Below are 17,097 nucleotides of genomic sequence, written 5' to 3' on the forward strand. Positions count from 1 at the left end.
AGGTCTGCAGTATTAAGAGTTAAAAGACTAGTCCCACTGCCAGCATCAACATGTCACAATTACAGACATCATCAACACGCCCCCCTCTACAACTCCATACAGCTTTGGTTCCTGTGCCTGGAAAAAGCTGTAACACACTACAGTACAAAGACCAAAGATCTCTTTTTTTTCCAGGCACATTTTCCTTTGTCTCAAATAACATTTAAAGGATGCAGTCTCACACAATCATGTGCAATTTGAAAACTACTGTAACGTGCTGAATTACTACTGTAAGTGAACCAGTCAACAAAGGCACAAAATATGTGGGGTGTCTAAAGCTTGCTGCTCATAGCCCGACTCAAGCCATCAGCTCTTTAAATAATCAGTCAATTCCTTAATGCCCACGGGACAATTTGCAGATACTGCAGCAGCGTTCATGCAGATTGCATGGCATCTGTCATCAACACCTTAAAGCTTGGTGAGCAAAATTTTTATATGCCGTCCCTTTTCTTAGCTTACATTTTGTTGCTCCCCCATCCCCCACACATATTAGCTTAGGTGAACAGTACAATCAAAAGAACGATATTTTGAGATTGATATTATATTTTGAGAAATTATTATACTATAACAGGTTTTGTTGTATTTTACGGTTTGTTGCGACTTTAGAGCTCTGTTAAAAATAAAACCACACAAACATACTTAAACATACTAGGACAGATGTGTAGCAGACAAAAAGTTCTATTATAAAATGGCTTGGGTAAATTAAGTGCTGTGATTGGCTGAACAAGATCACATGACCTTTTTTTGTATTATTTGTTAATTTAGACAGGGCATTTATTTAGACTTTATCCAAGGCGACTTACAGACTAGGGTGTGTGAATTGCAGAGTCACTTACAATTACGTCTCACCCGAAAGACGGAGCACAAGGAGGTTAAGTGACTTGCTCAGGGTCAAACAATGAGTCAGTGGCTGAGGTGGGATTTGAACCGGGGACCTCCTGGTTGCAAGCCCTTTTCTTTAACCACTGGACCACACAGCCTCCTTAATAGTAACAGTTATCGAAACAGTTTCTGTAGGTAAAAATGTCAACAAACAGAAACAGCATTTAAATCACTCAAATCTGTTTCTCTTCATCTCTGTCACTAAGAATTACAGAAAAATTGGCAAATATATTGTGATATTTATTTAGTCGGAGAACAGAACAAAGAAAACTCTGAGGCAAGCAGTGACACTATTCAAAAGCCATCTGAGAATCACCACGCAAGTCTCAATCAGCATGTAATATACTGTATATTACAGTGTACAGTAAACAGGCATGACAGGAAGACACAATCAAACTAAAGCACACGAGTTGTACATTTTATGTACCGCACTGCATGAACTAAAGTAAACAGCTTTATTGCTCAACGTTGTGGAACAGGAAACACATGAAAAATGAAACATTTGAAACAGGAAAACCATGACATCTACGTTGGGATCAATAACTTGGAAACCCGTGGTACTCTAAAGCACAGGCAACTTTTAAATCAACAAACCTATTCAAGTGCATCCCTGAGGAGGATAAAATGTTGATCACCTTCAGTGACAGATGTGTAACTTTGCAGGTACAGTACTGAGAATTGGTGTAAGCATGCACAATTTTAAATTACCATACTGACAAACTTGAACACGGTATAAAGTACCATACAGGTCTTGGTATTCTTGCATTGTAATAACGCATCCTGTGTTGCTGATACAAACACCACATATGTTCTGTTATTCTGCTACTGTAATAGTAGCATTAGCATTTTGCATATAAAGCACAAAGCCAGGATGGAAATAAGATTCCTATTGCATAGCAGTTTCACCTATTTCAGGTTTTACTACAAGCTTCATTAGACACAGTCTGTATGTAACAAGCTCCAGTGTGTCTTATTAAACTCATATTAAAACTAGGAATGGATCAAACTGCTATGCAATAGGATTCTTATTTCCGTCCCTGCAAAGAATATATTCTTTGTAACACAATTTTTGTTCCTGGGTAGTAAGTGTTATTTCCTAATTGCTTATGCCTCAAAAGTATAGAAAATGGCTATTATTCCCCACAGACTTTGCTTTTGTGACCAGGACAGTGATATTTTGAAATTTACCTATTTCCAATGAGAAAACAGGCGAATTTGTGTCTTTTTGTTCACATAAAGTCAGAAAAAAACAACATATGAATCCAAATTAACATGTATTTATACTAAAGTAATACAAAAATGACTACAAAAGATTTAGAAGTGAGTAGTTTTTCAAGATTTACGATTATACTGTAAATCACTTTCTCGAATCAGCCCCCAAATGTAGTCTCCCATCATGTTCTCGTTATACTGTCCTTGGTAGCGGCGTTCAAAGTCCAGTATATCCTGGCAGAAGCGCTCGCCTTGCTCCTCCGCGTACGCTCCCATGTTCTCCTTGAATTTATCAAGATGAGCATCAAGGATATGGACTTTGAGGGACATCCTACAGCCCATTGTGCCGTAGTTCTTCACCAGAGTCTCAACCAGCTCCACATAGTTTTTGGCCTTGTGATTGCCCAGGAAGCCCCGAACCACTGCGACAAAGCTGTTCCAAGCCGCTTTCTCCTTACTAGTGAGCTTCTTGGGGAATTCATTGCACTCCAGGATCTTCTTTATCTGTGGTCCGACGAAGACACCGGCTTTGACCTTTGCCTCAGACAGCTTAGGGAAGAAGTCTTGAAGGTACTTGAAGGCTGCCGACTCCTTATCTAGAGCTCTGACAAATTGTTTCATAAGGCCCAATTTGATGTGCAGTGGTGGCATCAGCACCTTCCGGGGGTCCACCAGTGGCTCCCACTTGACGTTGTTCCTCCCCACAGAGAACTCGGTCCGCTGTGGCCAGTCCCGCCTGTGGTAGTGCGCCTTGGTGTCCCTGCTGTCCCAAAGGCAAAGATAGCAGGGAAACTTGGTAAAACCACCTTGGAGACCCATCTGGAATGCCACCATTTTGAAGTCTCCTATGACCTTGATGCCATCTCAGAGAAATGCAGATATGTATCCACTTAGGCAGCTGGAACTAAACTGAACTGGTGGGCTTAAGGCCCCTGTATTTATACTACTATTTATATTACTGGAAAGTTCTAGAAGTTACTCCAAGTTTACTCAGCACTGAATCTATCTGGAATGTTCTGGAAAATAGGTAAAATTTCAAAATATCACTGTCCTGGTCACAAAAGCAAAGTTTGTGGGCAATAATAGCCATTTTCTATACTTTTGAGGCATAAGCAATTAGGAAATAACACTTACTACCCAGGAACAAAAAAAAAAAAAAAAAATTGTTACACGGTGATATCGTTTCATTTCACTGCCCAGCTAGCACCGGGAACCACACATGCTAAACAATTTAGATGACAGATGTGTACTGTAAACTGAAGCTCAGAATGTTCTGAAGCTAAAAAATGGCAACTTTAGTAACATGACATTAAAAATAAACAACTTCAAGCTGTACAAACAAAACATTTTCTTTTGTGATGTTACAGTAGCTTAATAAAAAGCAGCCTCCTGGTTAGAAAAGCATTTAGAAAGCTCCAGTTCTATGTTGTGGAGTTAAAAGCATAAAATAACTTTCAGTTTAACTGACAGGTAATGAAAAAAAAACATACAATTACATTCATTTAATGTTAGCTGTTAAATGTATCAGTTAGTCAGTGATCACAACAAAGTCAAGAAATGAAGTACGTATTGAAGACCCCACCCAACAATCTTTCTAAAACCTTTCCAAAATATCTCGCCAAGATGTCTTGAAGCATTTTTCAAACTAACAGCCTGAAACTCATTAAAACAAACATTTAAAAATCCATCAGTCCCTTGGTGACGGATAGAGGCGACGCTTTAGGCACTGCACAGATTGCATGACCTTCCCTTTTTGCTGGCCCAAAACCAAAATTATTTTCATGCTAGAGAACACCCATTTGTCACAACCTCCTGAGGGTGTGACCTGAAAAATAAAAGGTGTTGAGATGCCTCTTGAAATTCTGTACTTTCATTACCGAAAAAAATGGCATACACAGTACTGAAATTCTTTGAAAGCAGCATACCTATAAAATCATGTTACTTAAAAGTATAAAGAAAAGGAAACTGTATAGTGTCTCCCCTTTGCCAAATAATGCAAAGGGGCACGAACAGACTATTAGGACTTGGCAGGTCGTTGGGTTAAATCCATAAAAGAAGTGACTTATCCCTGAAGCAAGTCTGACTGTAAAGGAGTGTACGGTACACCCGGAATGACTGGGCAGGGCCTACATGTATTGCAATAGGAGGAGGAAAAATAAATAAAGAAGTGTTGCCATTTCAACAGTAGCATATTTCTTGGAAACCCAACTTACACATTTCTATTGCGCACATTACGTATCTTAACAATTCGAATGGAATACTGCCAAAAAAACTTCTTTACATTTTAGCATGTCGCTTACTACACCCACAGGAGCAGCCAAAAATGACTTCAGAGTGACCAATGGGCAGGCATTCCCTACCAATCATCTCAATGTTGAGAATTAACCTAACATCATCCAAGATTATTCTGGTGCCTCTTGTTTTCGGAACACAAGACTCACTGTTCATATTCTGTTCAATTCAACCAAATATTGATGACACTTCTATAATTTTTCCTGTGGCCCAGAAAATTCATGATTTCTTAAATGCATTTATTTTAAATTAACTATGTCCAATAAGGTACTTAGTTTTCTCCCCAATGTGAAAGTCACCTCCCCAGTAGGGTTTGCTGTGACGGGGTGAGGCAAACTAGCCGAGGAAGCGCAACAGCTAATGCAGCACTCCCTGTGGGCCCCAATACAACCAACCAGGATTCAGTCTTATATTTGCTACATTTACTTGGACATTACTTAAACTGGAACGCAAATGTGCAGCATTTAAGCTTACATATAATACCAATCAAGCTCAGAGGAATCAATGCTTCTCAAACCTCTGCACTTAAATCCGATAAAACCCATTCTGATTTCACCTCAAATCCAGCTTACATGCTTGACAGAAATTCCTCAAATGGTAACTTGAACCCATTTAGATTGGGCATATAAACAGGGCAATGGCTACTTTTGTGGCTGGTGCACAGATGTGTATTGTTGTGATTGTAAAGCTGCGTTAAAGAAAGGAACAGGTAAGCAAGCAGATTTTATTGAGCTTTTAGGCAGCTGTGTTTTATTTTTTGTAGTTTCATTTTTTACAAAACCTGGGTATTTAAGGCAATATTTAAATCAGTTTTGCTGCACTTTACCACAGTAAATTTGCACAGTAATTTTGCAATTTTCCCATACATTTCCTTTGGTTGTACTATACATTTACTATTACCTCTCTGGGTTTTAAAACTATGCGTTACCATGCTGTCACTGTGCTTTATTACACTTTACTACGGGAAACTGCCAAAACGAGAAATCATCTTCCGTATACAACACATACCGGAGGAGGACAGTTGAAATTCAATAGTTTCTGTAGATGTTGCTAGATGAGTGAAGTAGATTAGAAGCTACAGGACCCCCAGCTACTACTCACTGCACTGCAGAAGTCGTGACCCAAGACAGGACAGTTCAACACCTCACGTGTTTCACATTTAAATCTCCTACCCCCCGCAAAGAAGAAAGATTTACACATGAATACCAAGAGAATGCAGAACCTTATATTTGAATTATATATATTACAAAAAATTGGTTCACTCTTCAATGTAAGTTTTAAATAAGTGTTGTCTTATCATGAGTTCATGATGTTTAGTATAATAGTAGCCAGTGATAAAGGAATTTTGCCACGCAGTTCTAGCCTAGTCATTTAAAGAACAGCTGTAAAACTGAAAGCCAGACTGTACTAATAGTACAGCCTGCAACGATTTGCGTCCTAGACATTCATCTGCAATTTGTCCAGTGAAACTAACCAAATCGTATTAAAATGACATATGAAAAATATGTTTTTAATGAAAAAGGGTGGCATTCCATTACCAAAGTGAATTCCCCACCCCCATGATAAGAGTAAACGAAGAGACCCTCCTTTTACACCAATATGCACATCAAAATAAAATGTAATAAGCCAAATAAATCACTAAAAGACACGCTGTGAAATGTATGAATAATTAACGAAAACAAATATCTTGTTAGTCTAAAGCCAGAGAACGTCGCGCAACATTGTGAAGAACAGCATCATTTTCACCAAATGAAGCACAATGATTTTTTTATAAATTACGTCCCACTGCCCTTTTACATAAAGCAAGTTAACTTTAATAGTTTCTACCACTCCAATGTAGTATTTGTGGTGCTTTCCTTATAGAATAAAAAATATTCATCGATAAAACACATACATATAAAGATTTAAACAGCAGCAGCGATTTCAGACAGGGTGACCCCATACAATTTCAACTCCTCTTTTCATGCAATTCTTCACTCGTTTTTTTCACATTCCGTCATCTAAAAAACGTAACATAAAACTTAATTCGTTATTCTTACCTCATCGTTGGAGATCCATTGTAAATATTTTCTAAAAAAGTCAATTTAAAAATATATTTAAAAATAAAATTCACTTCCTGCTGCCAGTATTTTTTTTTTCTTTTGGTCTCCGTTTATTTCTCTCAGAGCCGCCGTACTGCAGCGTAACCAACCCCGCGGGACAATCCCGCCTACTTTACCTCACGTATGAATGGAAAGGGAAGATATCCAATACAAAAAGGAGTCGCGATTGTATTATGATTGGCGTGAAAAGCTGTTATTTATCGACAGACCTGCAAGTGAGCGGCAGAAACTTTAGCCAATAGATAGAGAACAGTAAGATTTAGGTTGCGCAAGACCATGCCAGTGATTGACTTGTAGTTGACAAATAGAAGTATCGAGTAAGTCAAATGTTAATTTGACCAATTATAGTTGCAGTGAGTCGGTCCACGTTTACCGTAGTTTTTTTTTTCTTCTCTTTAGAACAACCAAAGAGAAAGCAACAACCGCACACAGACCTCTGAGATGGGTCTTGTCTTGATCTGGGTATTTGAGGTTCAGTAACGGTCTTTCAGTTCGATGCGTTTAATGTTGTAACTGTCCATTTTAATACATGTTTTAAACACGTATCAAGGGAATCGTGTGTTTTACACATGATTCACTTGGTTTGTATGCAGAATATGAAACAGGGTGCAGATCAGGCAACGTTTCCCCAGCTGTTTGCACTGCGCTTGCCTTTAAAGAAGGATAAATGTTCACCAATGTGTTTACTTTCACTTCTACAACAAGTAACCATACTGTTGAACAGTGCTGTTACCGGTACTTCCCCCAAATTTCCCCAGGAGTCTTGCATTGTGTCTCAGCAAGTAATCAAGGTCGATAGGAAGGTGGAACGCTCATCGGTGTGATTCAGTGCAGTGCAATGACTATATTGCTGCATTAGCGTTAGGATGGGTCAGGTGATTAATTATTTATAATGTATTTTTACTGTGTACTCGTAAGATCCACTCATGGAGCTTAAATGAAATCGTGCTATGCTGTCAAGTTTAGTGAGTGCGCGACATGCTACATACTCCAAACACCCCTATATATCTGGAGGTTTTCCAGATATATGGAAAAAGTAAGGTGTGACATTACCTACGACTGCCTACATACCATTATACCTCAGGGTGAAATTCTCAACAAAAAAGTTCAGATACTCACCTGGGTGTAAGCATTTTAAAAATGTGGGCAATATGAGTGCCAATGGATAAATACTTTTAAAATGTATACATATCTGTACACGATACATTTATGAATACAAAATAAGCCTTAAAAAAGTAACTGATAAAATATAACCAATTCACCATAAACAAGAAAGCTGAAAATACTGAAAGCGTTGTATCCTCTGCATGTATCACTCAGTCATGTACTGTAATATAACACTTAAGTTAAACCTTAAATGACACGCATTAAGAAATATTACATTATGCACTAACTGCTGTAGAGAGAGAATTTTGTTTTAAGATATCCTAAAAAAGGGATGGTGTTAGAAAAAAAATTGTATAAAAAAAACAACTGCTATGAAAGAAATATACAAAAAGGTCTGTCAAACAATGCACAATAGGGGCTAAAATATCCCTCTAATCTTTAATGAAACAGACACTACTCTTAGAAAAATTATGTACTTGACCTGGCCATTTTACCTGACCTAATCATAGTATTCTCTGAAATCATCCCCATTCCCCATACTTTCCAGACCCTGGGTACTCACCTACAACAGGACCTGGCCATGCTACAATGATAACCTTGGATTAGAACATAGCCTATATTTCTGTTTGTGTTTTTTTTAACTTATTACTTATCCTACAATAACATTCTATGTGCTTCTCTGTTGTGTTGTGTAGATGAATTACCATAGCCTATTCCATAAAACGATTTTTCAGGCAGAAACATTATAAAAGTAGCATTGTACAAAGAAAAAACACCTTACCGTTTTGGTTTTCGTTTATTACAGTCCTCATAACAGAAAATACTAGGATCACAACAAAACAAAACGTTGATCACTATACTTGCTGTGTACCTTGCAAGTTGGGCTTGTGTTTGGAAAGCCTGAAACATACCTGCATCTATATCCCGATTCTGACTCGCTTACCAAATCTGAAGCAGTACTTTGTTGATCCAGTTTTTTAAATGTTAATCCCTACTGTCCCACACATCACTTGCCATTTTAGAAACTTTCACACAAGTTCTAGCAAGGTGGTAAATCGCTGCAAGGCCAAACGCGTTGTGATAATATTTATCAACTACGTCATTTATGTCAGACACTGACGTTGACTTTTGCCTTTGAATTCACGTGTAGCAATGGTCGTTAGAATATTCAGATTCGCTGCGCAAAAGAAAATAATAATTACTCCACACCGCTGTTTTCACGTCGCACTGCTAAAGTCTTCTCTCGTTGATCAACCAATGAGCACTGGCACAAAGCGAAATGGGCAGAGATTTGTGACACATGCTAGAATGAAATCTGATTAGAATGAAAGCTTGGCCAATCAACATGCAGTGATTATACAGACGTTAATGATAGCCAATAGCAGCTAACAGAAACAAGCAGTATGAGGCAAGCCACGTGAACTGTGCTGAATGGAAGCGCATTTGAGAAACGTTGCGCTAGTGGACTATGTGAGTGGATGGAATGCAAAAGCAGATTAAATAAATCCCGGTATAGTACCGGCATCAAAATAAGTCCCGGTACAGAGTACTGGCAGAATTGCACCCCTAATTTATACCCCATTAGTTTCTAAAGCCTCAGTGTTGTAGCCATAGGTTGCCTGTCACAAAGACTTAATCAAAATGTCTATTAGTAGATAACCATACATACGTATTTATCATTTAATACATAAATGTTGGTTTGATCAACCTATTTAACCTGCCAGTATAAACAACGTCATGTATTGAAAGTATTTACAGTACCAGGTAATCTTCCTTTGGACAGAACTGGGTGATTACTAAGTACTGTTAAATGCACTAAAATAATTCAACAATTAAGGAACATTTCTTGTACAATAAATTATTGGTAATTTTAAAATATTTTAGAACATTCTTTATTTTTGTGTCATTCCATCACCAGTAAGATTTAAAAATGTGTGTGAAAAATGTGTGTTAAATGGAGTTATATATATATATATATATATATATTCCACTCTTTCTGCACAACCATTCATGAGATATAAATTCACAAACATTGTAGGATTAGCCCCTGTTGTTTATGGTCTCATAAACAACAGTGTTTTAGCTAGTTGTTAAATTGTTCAAACTGAAGATTTTCAGATTTGATATAAAGACTAAAATAAAAATCCACACAATCCCCATAAAGTTTTGCAATATGTAAAGACTGCTGCAGCTAAAATATTCATAAATAAAATGAATGCCATTTGTTTCTGTATTCATAATATCACCACTTCAAGATGTGGAGCCAGCTGTATGATTAATGCCTGTGTCATGCATTCACGTCATCCCAGTTAATTGTCCTGGCTGGATCCAGTTAAGCTTAGCATTCCGGAGTGGAATAAACCTGCAGACTATTACACATTATTAATGCTGATTTGCTGTACTGCAGTGATACACTGTTATTCAAATAGCAATTTGGGGTGTGTAATTATATTCAGAAGACTCTACAAAGCTGTTTTTGTACTAAATGTTGTCACCATTAAAAGAAATGTGACACATTGTTTTTTAGTATTCTCATTTATTCTTTTAATACATAACTACTATGAAAGTTGTATTAGCTAACAATATTGAGGTCTTCCATGTCAATTCAGCAGATTCTAGAAAAACACGGTTCTATACTATTACTACAGTAAAACTCAAACATGTATTTCAAAATACCAGATCCTTATGTTGAATAGTTTAATCTTTTCAAGCAGTATATACTCTCAAGTTACTGTGTTGCCTGATTTTCTCACTATAATGAATGCCCTAGGGTATTGATGCAATGTTTTTCTTTTTCTTTCAGTCCAGTTTCTCAAGAATATTCTGGGGCCGTTGTTGTATTGATGCTGTCACTTCAGAATGAAGGGTCTTTACTGTCAGTTGAGCGAGTCTGCAGAAGATGTGAAGTTTTTCATCAAAGAAACAGAAAGATGAGGGGGATGGGGGTGCAACACAATTTATTCAGTCTCTTTGGATTGTAGGTAACTGATGAATAGTCGATTTATGGGACAGGAAAACACATAGATAGATACTTTCTTTCACAGCACAAAAGTTTATACGTGAGTAATTTGTTTTTGTTTGTGTCTTTTTAAAACATGTACTTAGATGTATTTCATTTTTCCTGGACCTTCGTTATTTCTTTTTTTTTATCCTGCCAACACAATTGCAATTACAATTTGAATAACTACCTACAGAGCTTTGCCCCCCCCTCCCCCCCCTATTTTTTTTTTCTCCCAATGACCTATACATAACATAGGTAAAATAACTCTTAAAATCTTACCCTCTAAGTGCGCATGCAAAACCCTCAGGCTGCGTGAAAGTTGATCCTGATCAAATGGCAGTGTAAACCCAACACCACTGATCGTGATCAAATGTACCGATGCATTTGATCCGGATCAGAAATGGCAGTGTAAACGCACCTATTAAAATCTAAAAGATTTCACTTCTATAGTCTATAAAAAAAAAGAATTGGACCAGCAAGTTCATCCATAACTTCAAAAACTCAGTCATAAAATCTACAGTAATACAATGTTTAAATAGAGAAATGCTTCAACAGAAAACTTTTCTTCATTGTTGTTATTGTTTAAAGATGACTGCAGAACATTCGTTTTCCTAAATATATAGTATTACTAGAGGAGTCAGATGATTATTATTTCAGTGCAGCTAAGGTAAATACTAGGCCTATTCTTAACGAAAATGTTTCCTAAATGTTTCATCAATTTTGATCATTTTAACACCTGCTTAACAAACTTAAGACTTGCAAGTACCAGGAGTACGGTTGTGCAAAGCAGGTACCGTTAAGAAAGTGATGGATTGTGAGAACGTGAAAGTCACAGCAGAAAGATGATTCAAATCCTAAATGGTACAGATAAGTCGCATCTTCAAATTTAGCGAGTTTAGTTTAGAGAGTAGAACGAGAGGGGTTACATGGAAGCTGAGAAAAAGTAAGTTTGCAACAGAATGTAGGAAGCACTTTCCTTATACCAATATAACAATGAGAATATTTAAAAATCTCCACGGCAGGGGCAAATAATGCGCTAACAAGGAGCGAAATGGTCCGAACGGCTTCGTCTCGTCTGCTGAACTCTTTGCAGATACACTAAATCAAGGTGTGCGGACAAAGTGCCGTTAACTAGCTACCAGATTGTGTTTATTTGGAATTTCGTTGTATTGTATTGAGAATCAGTAGACTGTTTGGGAAGCAAAGCGTTCCATTGGTCTGTTTCATAACCTCTGAAACAGCTGTGGGTGATTCACTGCTTAGGATGAACACATCTTCAATTACTGTCCTCCACCAAACCTGATGTTATCCGAAACAGTAAAAATATGTGTTGAAAAGACAAAAATGATACAATTGACATAAGGAAATATACGAGGAGGCAGCGGAAATATTCACTGGGACACAGTGTAAAATGGCTTCAGGAAGAGGGGTGGCAGCAAAAGAGAACAGAGAGAGTGCAGTAAAAGGAAGTTTGTTGACAGCTGAAGATAATAAACTTATAACCTGCAATAAAATTGCACAAATAGGCTGTTCAAACAGACTCTAAGGTAGCCTGGCGTCACCAGGGTAAACAGCTAAGGGTTGTATTACAAAAAAAAAAAAGAATCATAAAGCATGTTGTGTGTTTTACCGATTTTATTGTTACTTTCTTCTACTGCAGGATCTCATAAAATAATTTGTAGCTTCAGTTTTAAATATAAAAATGCTTACAACTTTTTGCCGTTGCAAATAAATTAGAAGAATGCCAGGCATTACACTTTTCAGTGGACATTTCTGCACGCAGGGGATCATCGTGTTCTGTGCAGCACTGGTATAGCCCGGGCACTATAGCTGTACTCTGCTTATTGATTTTCTTTTTTTTTTATTTTGTCACTGCGACTCACAAAGGCATCCGGGAATCTTTAATGGGTAGGTATGTGTTTGAAGTGTCTGTAGCTTACACTGCTCATCATACATGTAGGGATTGCAAAGTAATTTAAGCAGGTTGTGTTTTTAACATGCATGTCAGTTTCCACCTATAATACCATGCTGAGTGCTACAGAATACTTAGGTAAGATTTCAATAATTACACAGTATGGAATGCCTCATGCATGTAAATATGCTGATGCACCTACCTCCATTTCTTACAGTGGCACCCAATAAATGAAGACCCTGACCTCAGATGGTCATTATAATGTAATTACATTTCATAATACTCATGTCATGCACCAAGCACCAATTTCAGTATCATTGGCAATGGGACATGTGGTTTGGGGCAAGCTATAATTCAGTGGGGAGTGGAGAGTATGTAATGAACTCTCTTGTAGCTGACTGAGTTGACTAATATAAAGACTCTATTCACTGCAAATGGAGCCCAGTTGTACAGTATATTGGCACAGCAGACAGTGGTGTTGAGATTGGACCTGGAGACCAATCCTGACCTTCTATGTTACAGATGTACCTTCCCAGTAGTTTATTAGATCACCAGTAAAACACAATCTATACCGTTACACCACATTCACTTTTAGAGCTCCAAAAGTATGTCTTCTTAATCATGAACTGTTTTTTTATATGGCTGTCTGCTTGTGTATGGTTTTAATTGTCCCCAGCCTGCAAAAGCCAAACATTTGAACTTGTCCCTCTACCATGGTTTCACCTGCCAGCATGTTACTTTGAGTTCCCTGTACCCTTGTGAAAATTTTGGTGCAACCTGAGTTTCATAATGAGTATTGTCAGTCATCTTTGGGACTTAAGAGTATGTAAAAGGATGACAGATATGAATATTGATGCCATTAAATGTATTAATACTGGCTGTCTACCTGGGGTTTTACATACTTTGCTGAAGCGACTTGTCAGTGAAGTTGGTTTTCATAACCTTGAGATACTAAGGGCCTTTTTTATTAATTGAAACTGTGTCGGTATTTAGTTTCACTGAAGCTACAGATAAAGAATGTGGGCGTAAACTGAGACAGGAATCTTTCAATTATCTTTCAATCTGGACTTTCAGTGTGCGTCTGCTGCTACCAGTAACCGTGTTGAGAATGAGATAGAAATCATTTCAACATAAGAGGATGGCTGCAAAAACATAAAACGACAGGAAATGTTTATTCTTTTGTGTTTACATTAAGTGTTACCCTCTGATAAATGTTATTAAGAGGTTGTATGTTTCACTGTTTAGCATCCATTTTGAGTGTGTTCCAAAGCCAAAAATGAACTTGTTCAAATACCTTTTCCATCACTACCTAAACAAAACCCCATATAATTAGGTTTATTTATTCCTTTTTTGGTATATTTGTTAATACATTTTGTTTCCCACATCGTAAAGTGCTTTCGGGTAATGAAGAGCCTGTGAAGGAGATACACCACAGAACTTCTATTACAGCATTAGTAAGCGCTGTACAGGAAAAGTGGACAAACATGAGTGTTTTCTGTTTGTTTGTTTTAAACAGTAAGGCTCTACAGCACAGAAGATGAATCCACTTCAAAGAAGCTCCTGCCACACAAACATGACATCATCACACTTTTGGCTGTCGGTGGTCACTGGGTCACTACAGAGGAAAACCTGCAGGTATGGTTGGAATCATTTCACTGCCAAACTCAAGCTTTGCTGTCGCAACATTACAGTACTCTGTGATTCAACAAAACACAATGTTTGAGTGGGGCTTTATTTATGCTGCAGAATGTTCTAGGCAGGGAAAATAACTTTTTGGATGAACCTTTGCTGATACCCCGAGACCAAACCAACCTGGGCTCTGCTTGGATTAATTACTTTTTTCTTTCTTAAAGCTGGATCCTCCAGACAGCCGTAGCCTCTTCCTGAAAGGAGCCACAGTGTCTTTCCTGAATGACGAGGTATGGAATATGTCAAGTGCTCATCAGGGAAAGTATCTCCGTATCCTGTCCTGGTACACGGATATCAGCTCTGTCCCGGAAGTGAGAACACACACAAAGACACAAGGCAGAGGTTTTTAGAACAGGAAAATTAGTAGAGGCTGAATTCCAAGGCTTTTGGTTCAGCAGATTGTAGTCTTGGATATTGACATTGTACAGTATGTGACTTCTCTGGAAAAGGATTGTGTGGCGGGTCTTTCTCCACCAACATTAGCCAATAGATTAGCCAATGCAATATTTTATAAATTAGGATTTGTCTGACAGTAACACGATTTCTTCTTTTGCTAATTAATGGTGATTTTTGTTAACTGGATTGAACCAAACCTGAACCTGGGATTATGCGCAGCTGAAATTGAATCAAAATTGAAATATTTCATTACGCTTGGGTGTTTTTTTTTTGTTTTTTTTGTTTCTGATGCCACATTTTAAGCCTTGTTCTATACAACATTTGCCTTCACAATGCACACAGATATTATGAAGGATGTGATTGAAAAGCTATCCAGTGGGATCTTCAGGTAATTATCAAGGTTTATGGGGATGACAATAAGAATGTAAAGTACATCCTTTAAGATCAGCAGCCTATAAAATTGATATACCAGTACTGTACCCTGTAGGACAACGTTTGTGAGTAAATTGCAGGGCAATACTGAAAAGAGAAGAAATGGTGGAAAAAATATCAGTGTGCTGCTACTGTATAGCTGAATAAACTACCCTCTCATGGGGTTCAGTACATAATACATAGTAAAAGAACATATTGGGGCAAATTCATCAAGGTCTTTCAACCAATGGCAATTTGCACTTTTTTTTGTAAAAGAAAAATTAACTGTTAATGTTGTAACAACAAACAACATAGGTACACTTTTGAGTCCTTAAATCAACCTGATGTGTTCTTTGATGCTACTTTAGTTTTGTGAAAAACTATCATTATTTTACTTCTACAAAAAATGCAGCAAGTTGCATTTTGGTAGAAAGCCTTAAAAAACAAATGGTCCAAATTGGTTGAAATTACTGTTTTATATTTTGTGTGAACTATTAATACTAGTGTTCAAGCTTTAGGGTTTTAAAGACCCAGTACATACAGGCATTTTAATTTTGTCAGTCACCCACCCCTGCATAGCACAGCTCAGGTAAGAAATGAAGTTGATAGATAGAAAGATTGATAGCTGCCTAATTAATTTATGGTAAGCACCTTCTGATTAAATGGTGGTAATAAATAGATCTTTAATATTTGCTGAGCATTTTGGGTTCTGCACACAGTGGAGACACTTGATACTGTTTACTTTCTTTCAGGCCACAGTTGGACAATCCTGTTCCTTTATATGAAGCTACTGTTTCTATGGAAATGGTTCAGAAGAAACAAGTCCGAAAGAGACATGTTATTCAACTGTGAAGCCTTGGTTTCAGTGAATGTCAGTGGTAACGTGCATTTGTTCCACTGGATCCAAAATGCCTGTACAAGCCATCTCTTGTTTTTTTAATTCCCTGTGTTTGTAACATGTGTAAAGAGCGTGCGTTTACAAACAAAACAATCATTCTTTGCAGTATTGTACATATTGTAGTGTTGCCTTTTAGAGTGGTCCAACATAGCACAGAAGTACACCTGGCTAAACTGGTATTTTATCATTTTGATGTTGTTTTATAAGTTGTTAAAAACATAATACAGTAATGATCAATAAGTTGTCAGAGATAATCATAACAAATACTGTACATAGTGCACGCATTACAGATTGATACTATTAAGTGTTTTAAGAATATTCAGTTTCTTTATCGTTGCTGATAATTTTTTTTTCACTCCAGTACCTAGTCTATACATTCCAATGTTCAAAGTTTTAGATCTAATGAATTGAAATGCTTTCATTGTTTTCAGACATGTAATAAAGTATGAATAATCACCTCTTCATTGACTGCACACACTTCATCCTGTCACTAAGAAACCCTTGTCAGTATCCAACTAATAGCTGCTGCTTTGATTACCATCAGCATACAACAGAATAAGCTCTTAAAGGGTTAATCCAGTATGCATGTAAAAATGGCAACACCTGTTATCAGCAGTGGACATACAAGTGTCACCTGCACTGATAGGATCATGCTTGTATCTCCACACAAAGAACAGCAGACCGCTACCACCAGATATCCATGATAAGGGGAGGAGGCCAGAAAGGCAGGCAACCAATGACTCAAGGTCATTGGATACTTTGAAAATGTATTTGAAATAATGCACAGCAGTTAGTAAATAGACAGAAAGCCAAAACATGAGGGGATGGTACATCAGAGGGTGGCACTGAATTATACATCTTGAAAGTGGACAGTCGCCATATAAAAAAGCTCTGTGCAGTTGTTCATAATTTCAATTTAATACAAAGGTCAGTGTTGTGAGTTTTCCCCGTTGGTAATATTGATTCTATCTGGAATCAAATTAATTGTAAAACTCAAGTAAAAATTGCAGATTTTGGTCAAAACCTACAAGTTCAGTTTACTCTGAAAAGTACAGGTTTCGAGTAAAAGAAAAAAGAAAAGCAAATGACTGCTGTTATACCTCCTGTGTAAAATGCCAGCCTATACCATAACTGTGTGCCGCATTTGTAAGGATAA

At 37.4% G+C, this 17,097-nt stretch overlaps 2 protein-coding genes across 5 annotated transcripts in view; one reads left to right on the top strand and one right to left on the bottom strand.

Moving 5' to 3' along the window:
• The window catches only part of LOC117405815 (intersectin-1-like), a 71,287-nt gene extending 64,591 nt beyond the window's left edge, over nt 1–6,696 (bottom strand). For all 4 annotated transcript variants that reach the window (XM_059029981.1, XM_034009193.3, XM_059029979.1 and 1 more), the window contains exon 1: nt 6,465–6,696. The gene's annotated coding sequence lies outside the window, so the exon portion shown is untranslated. The remainder of the gene's footprint in view (nt 1–6,464) is intronic.
• A 5,279-nt stretch (nt 6,697–11,975) lies between these two features.
• Nucleotides 11,976–16,392, top strand: LOC131737994 (quinone oxidoreductase-like protein 1). Its single transcript, XM_059030552.1, has 5 exons — nt 11,976–12,543; nt 14,064–14,182; nt 14,401–14,506; nt 14,975–15,020; nt 15,796–16,392. The coding sequence occupies exons 1-5, from the start codon at nt 12,540–12,542 to the stop codon at nt 15,893–15,895; spliced, it is 375 nt and encodes a 124-aa protein (XP_058886535.1). The 5' UTR covers nt 11,976–12,539; the 3' UTR covers nt 15,896–16,392.
• Nucleotides 16,393–17,097: the final 705 nt, after the last annotated feature.

The sequence above is a fragment of the Acipenser ruthenus genome, chromosome 9, assembly GCF_902713425.1.
Source record: "Acipenser ruthenus chromosome 9, fAciRut3.2 maternal haplotype, whole genome shotgun sequence".
Classification (NCBI taxonomy): Eukaryota; Metazoa; Chordata; class Actinopteri; order Acipenseriformes; family Acipenseridae; genus Acipenser; species Acipenser ruthenus.

Coding starts and splice junctions, on each gene's coding strand:
- LOC131737994 (XM_059030552.1), top strand. Junction 14,507..14,974: donor TCATCAGGGAAAGTATCTCC/GTATCCTGTCCT, acceptor CAATGCACACAG/ATATTATGAAGGATGTGATT. Junction 15,021..15,795: donor CTATCCAGTGGGATCTTCAG/GTAATTATCAAG, acceptor ACTTTCTTTCAG/GCCACAGTTGGACAATCCTG.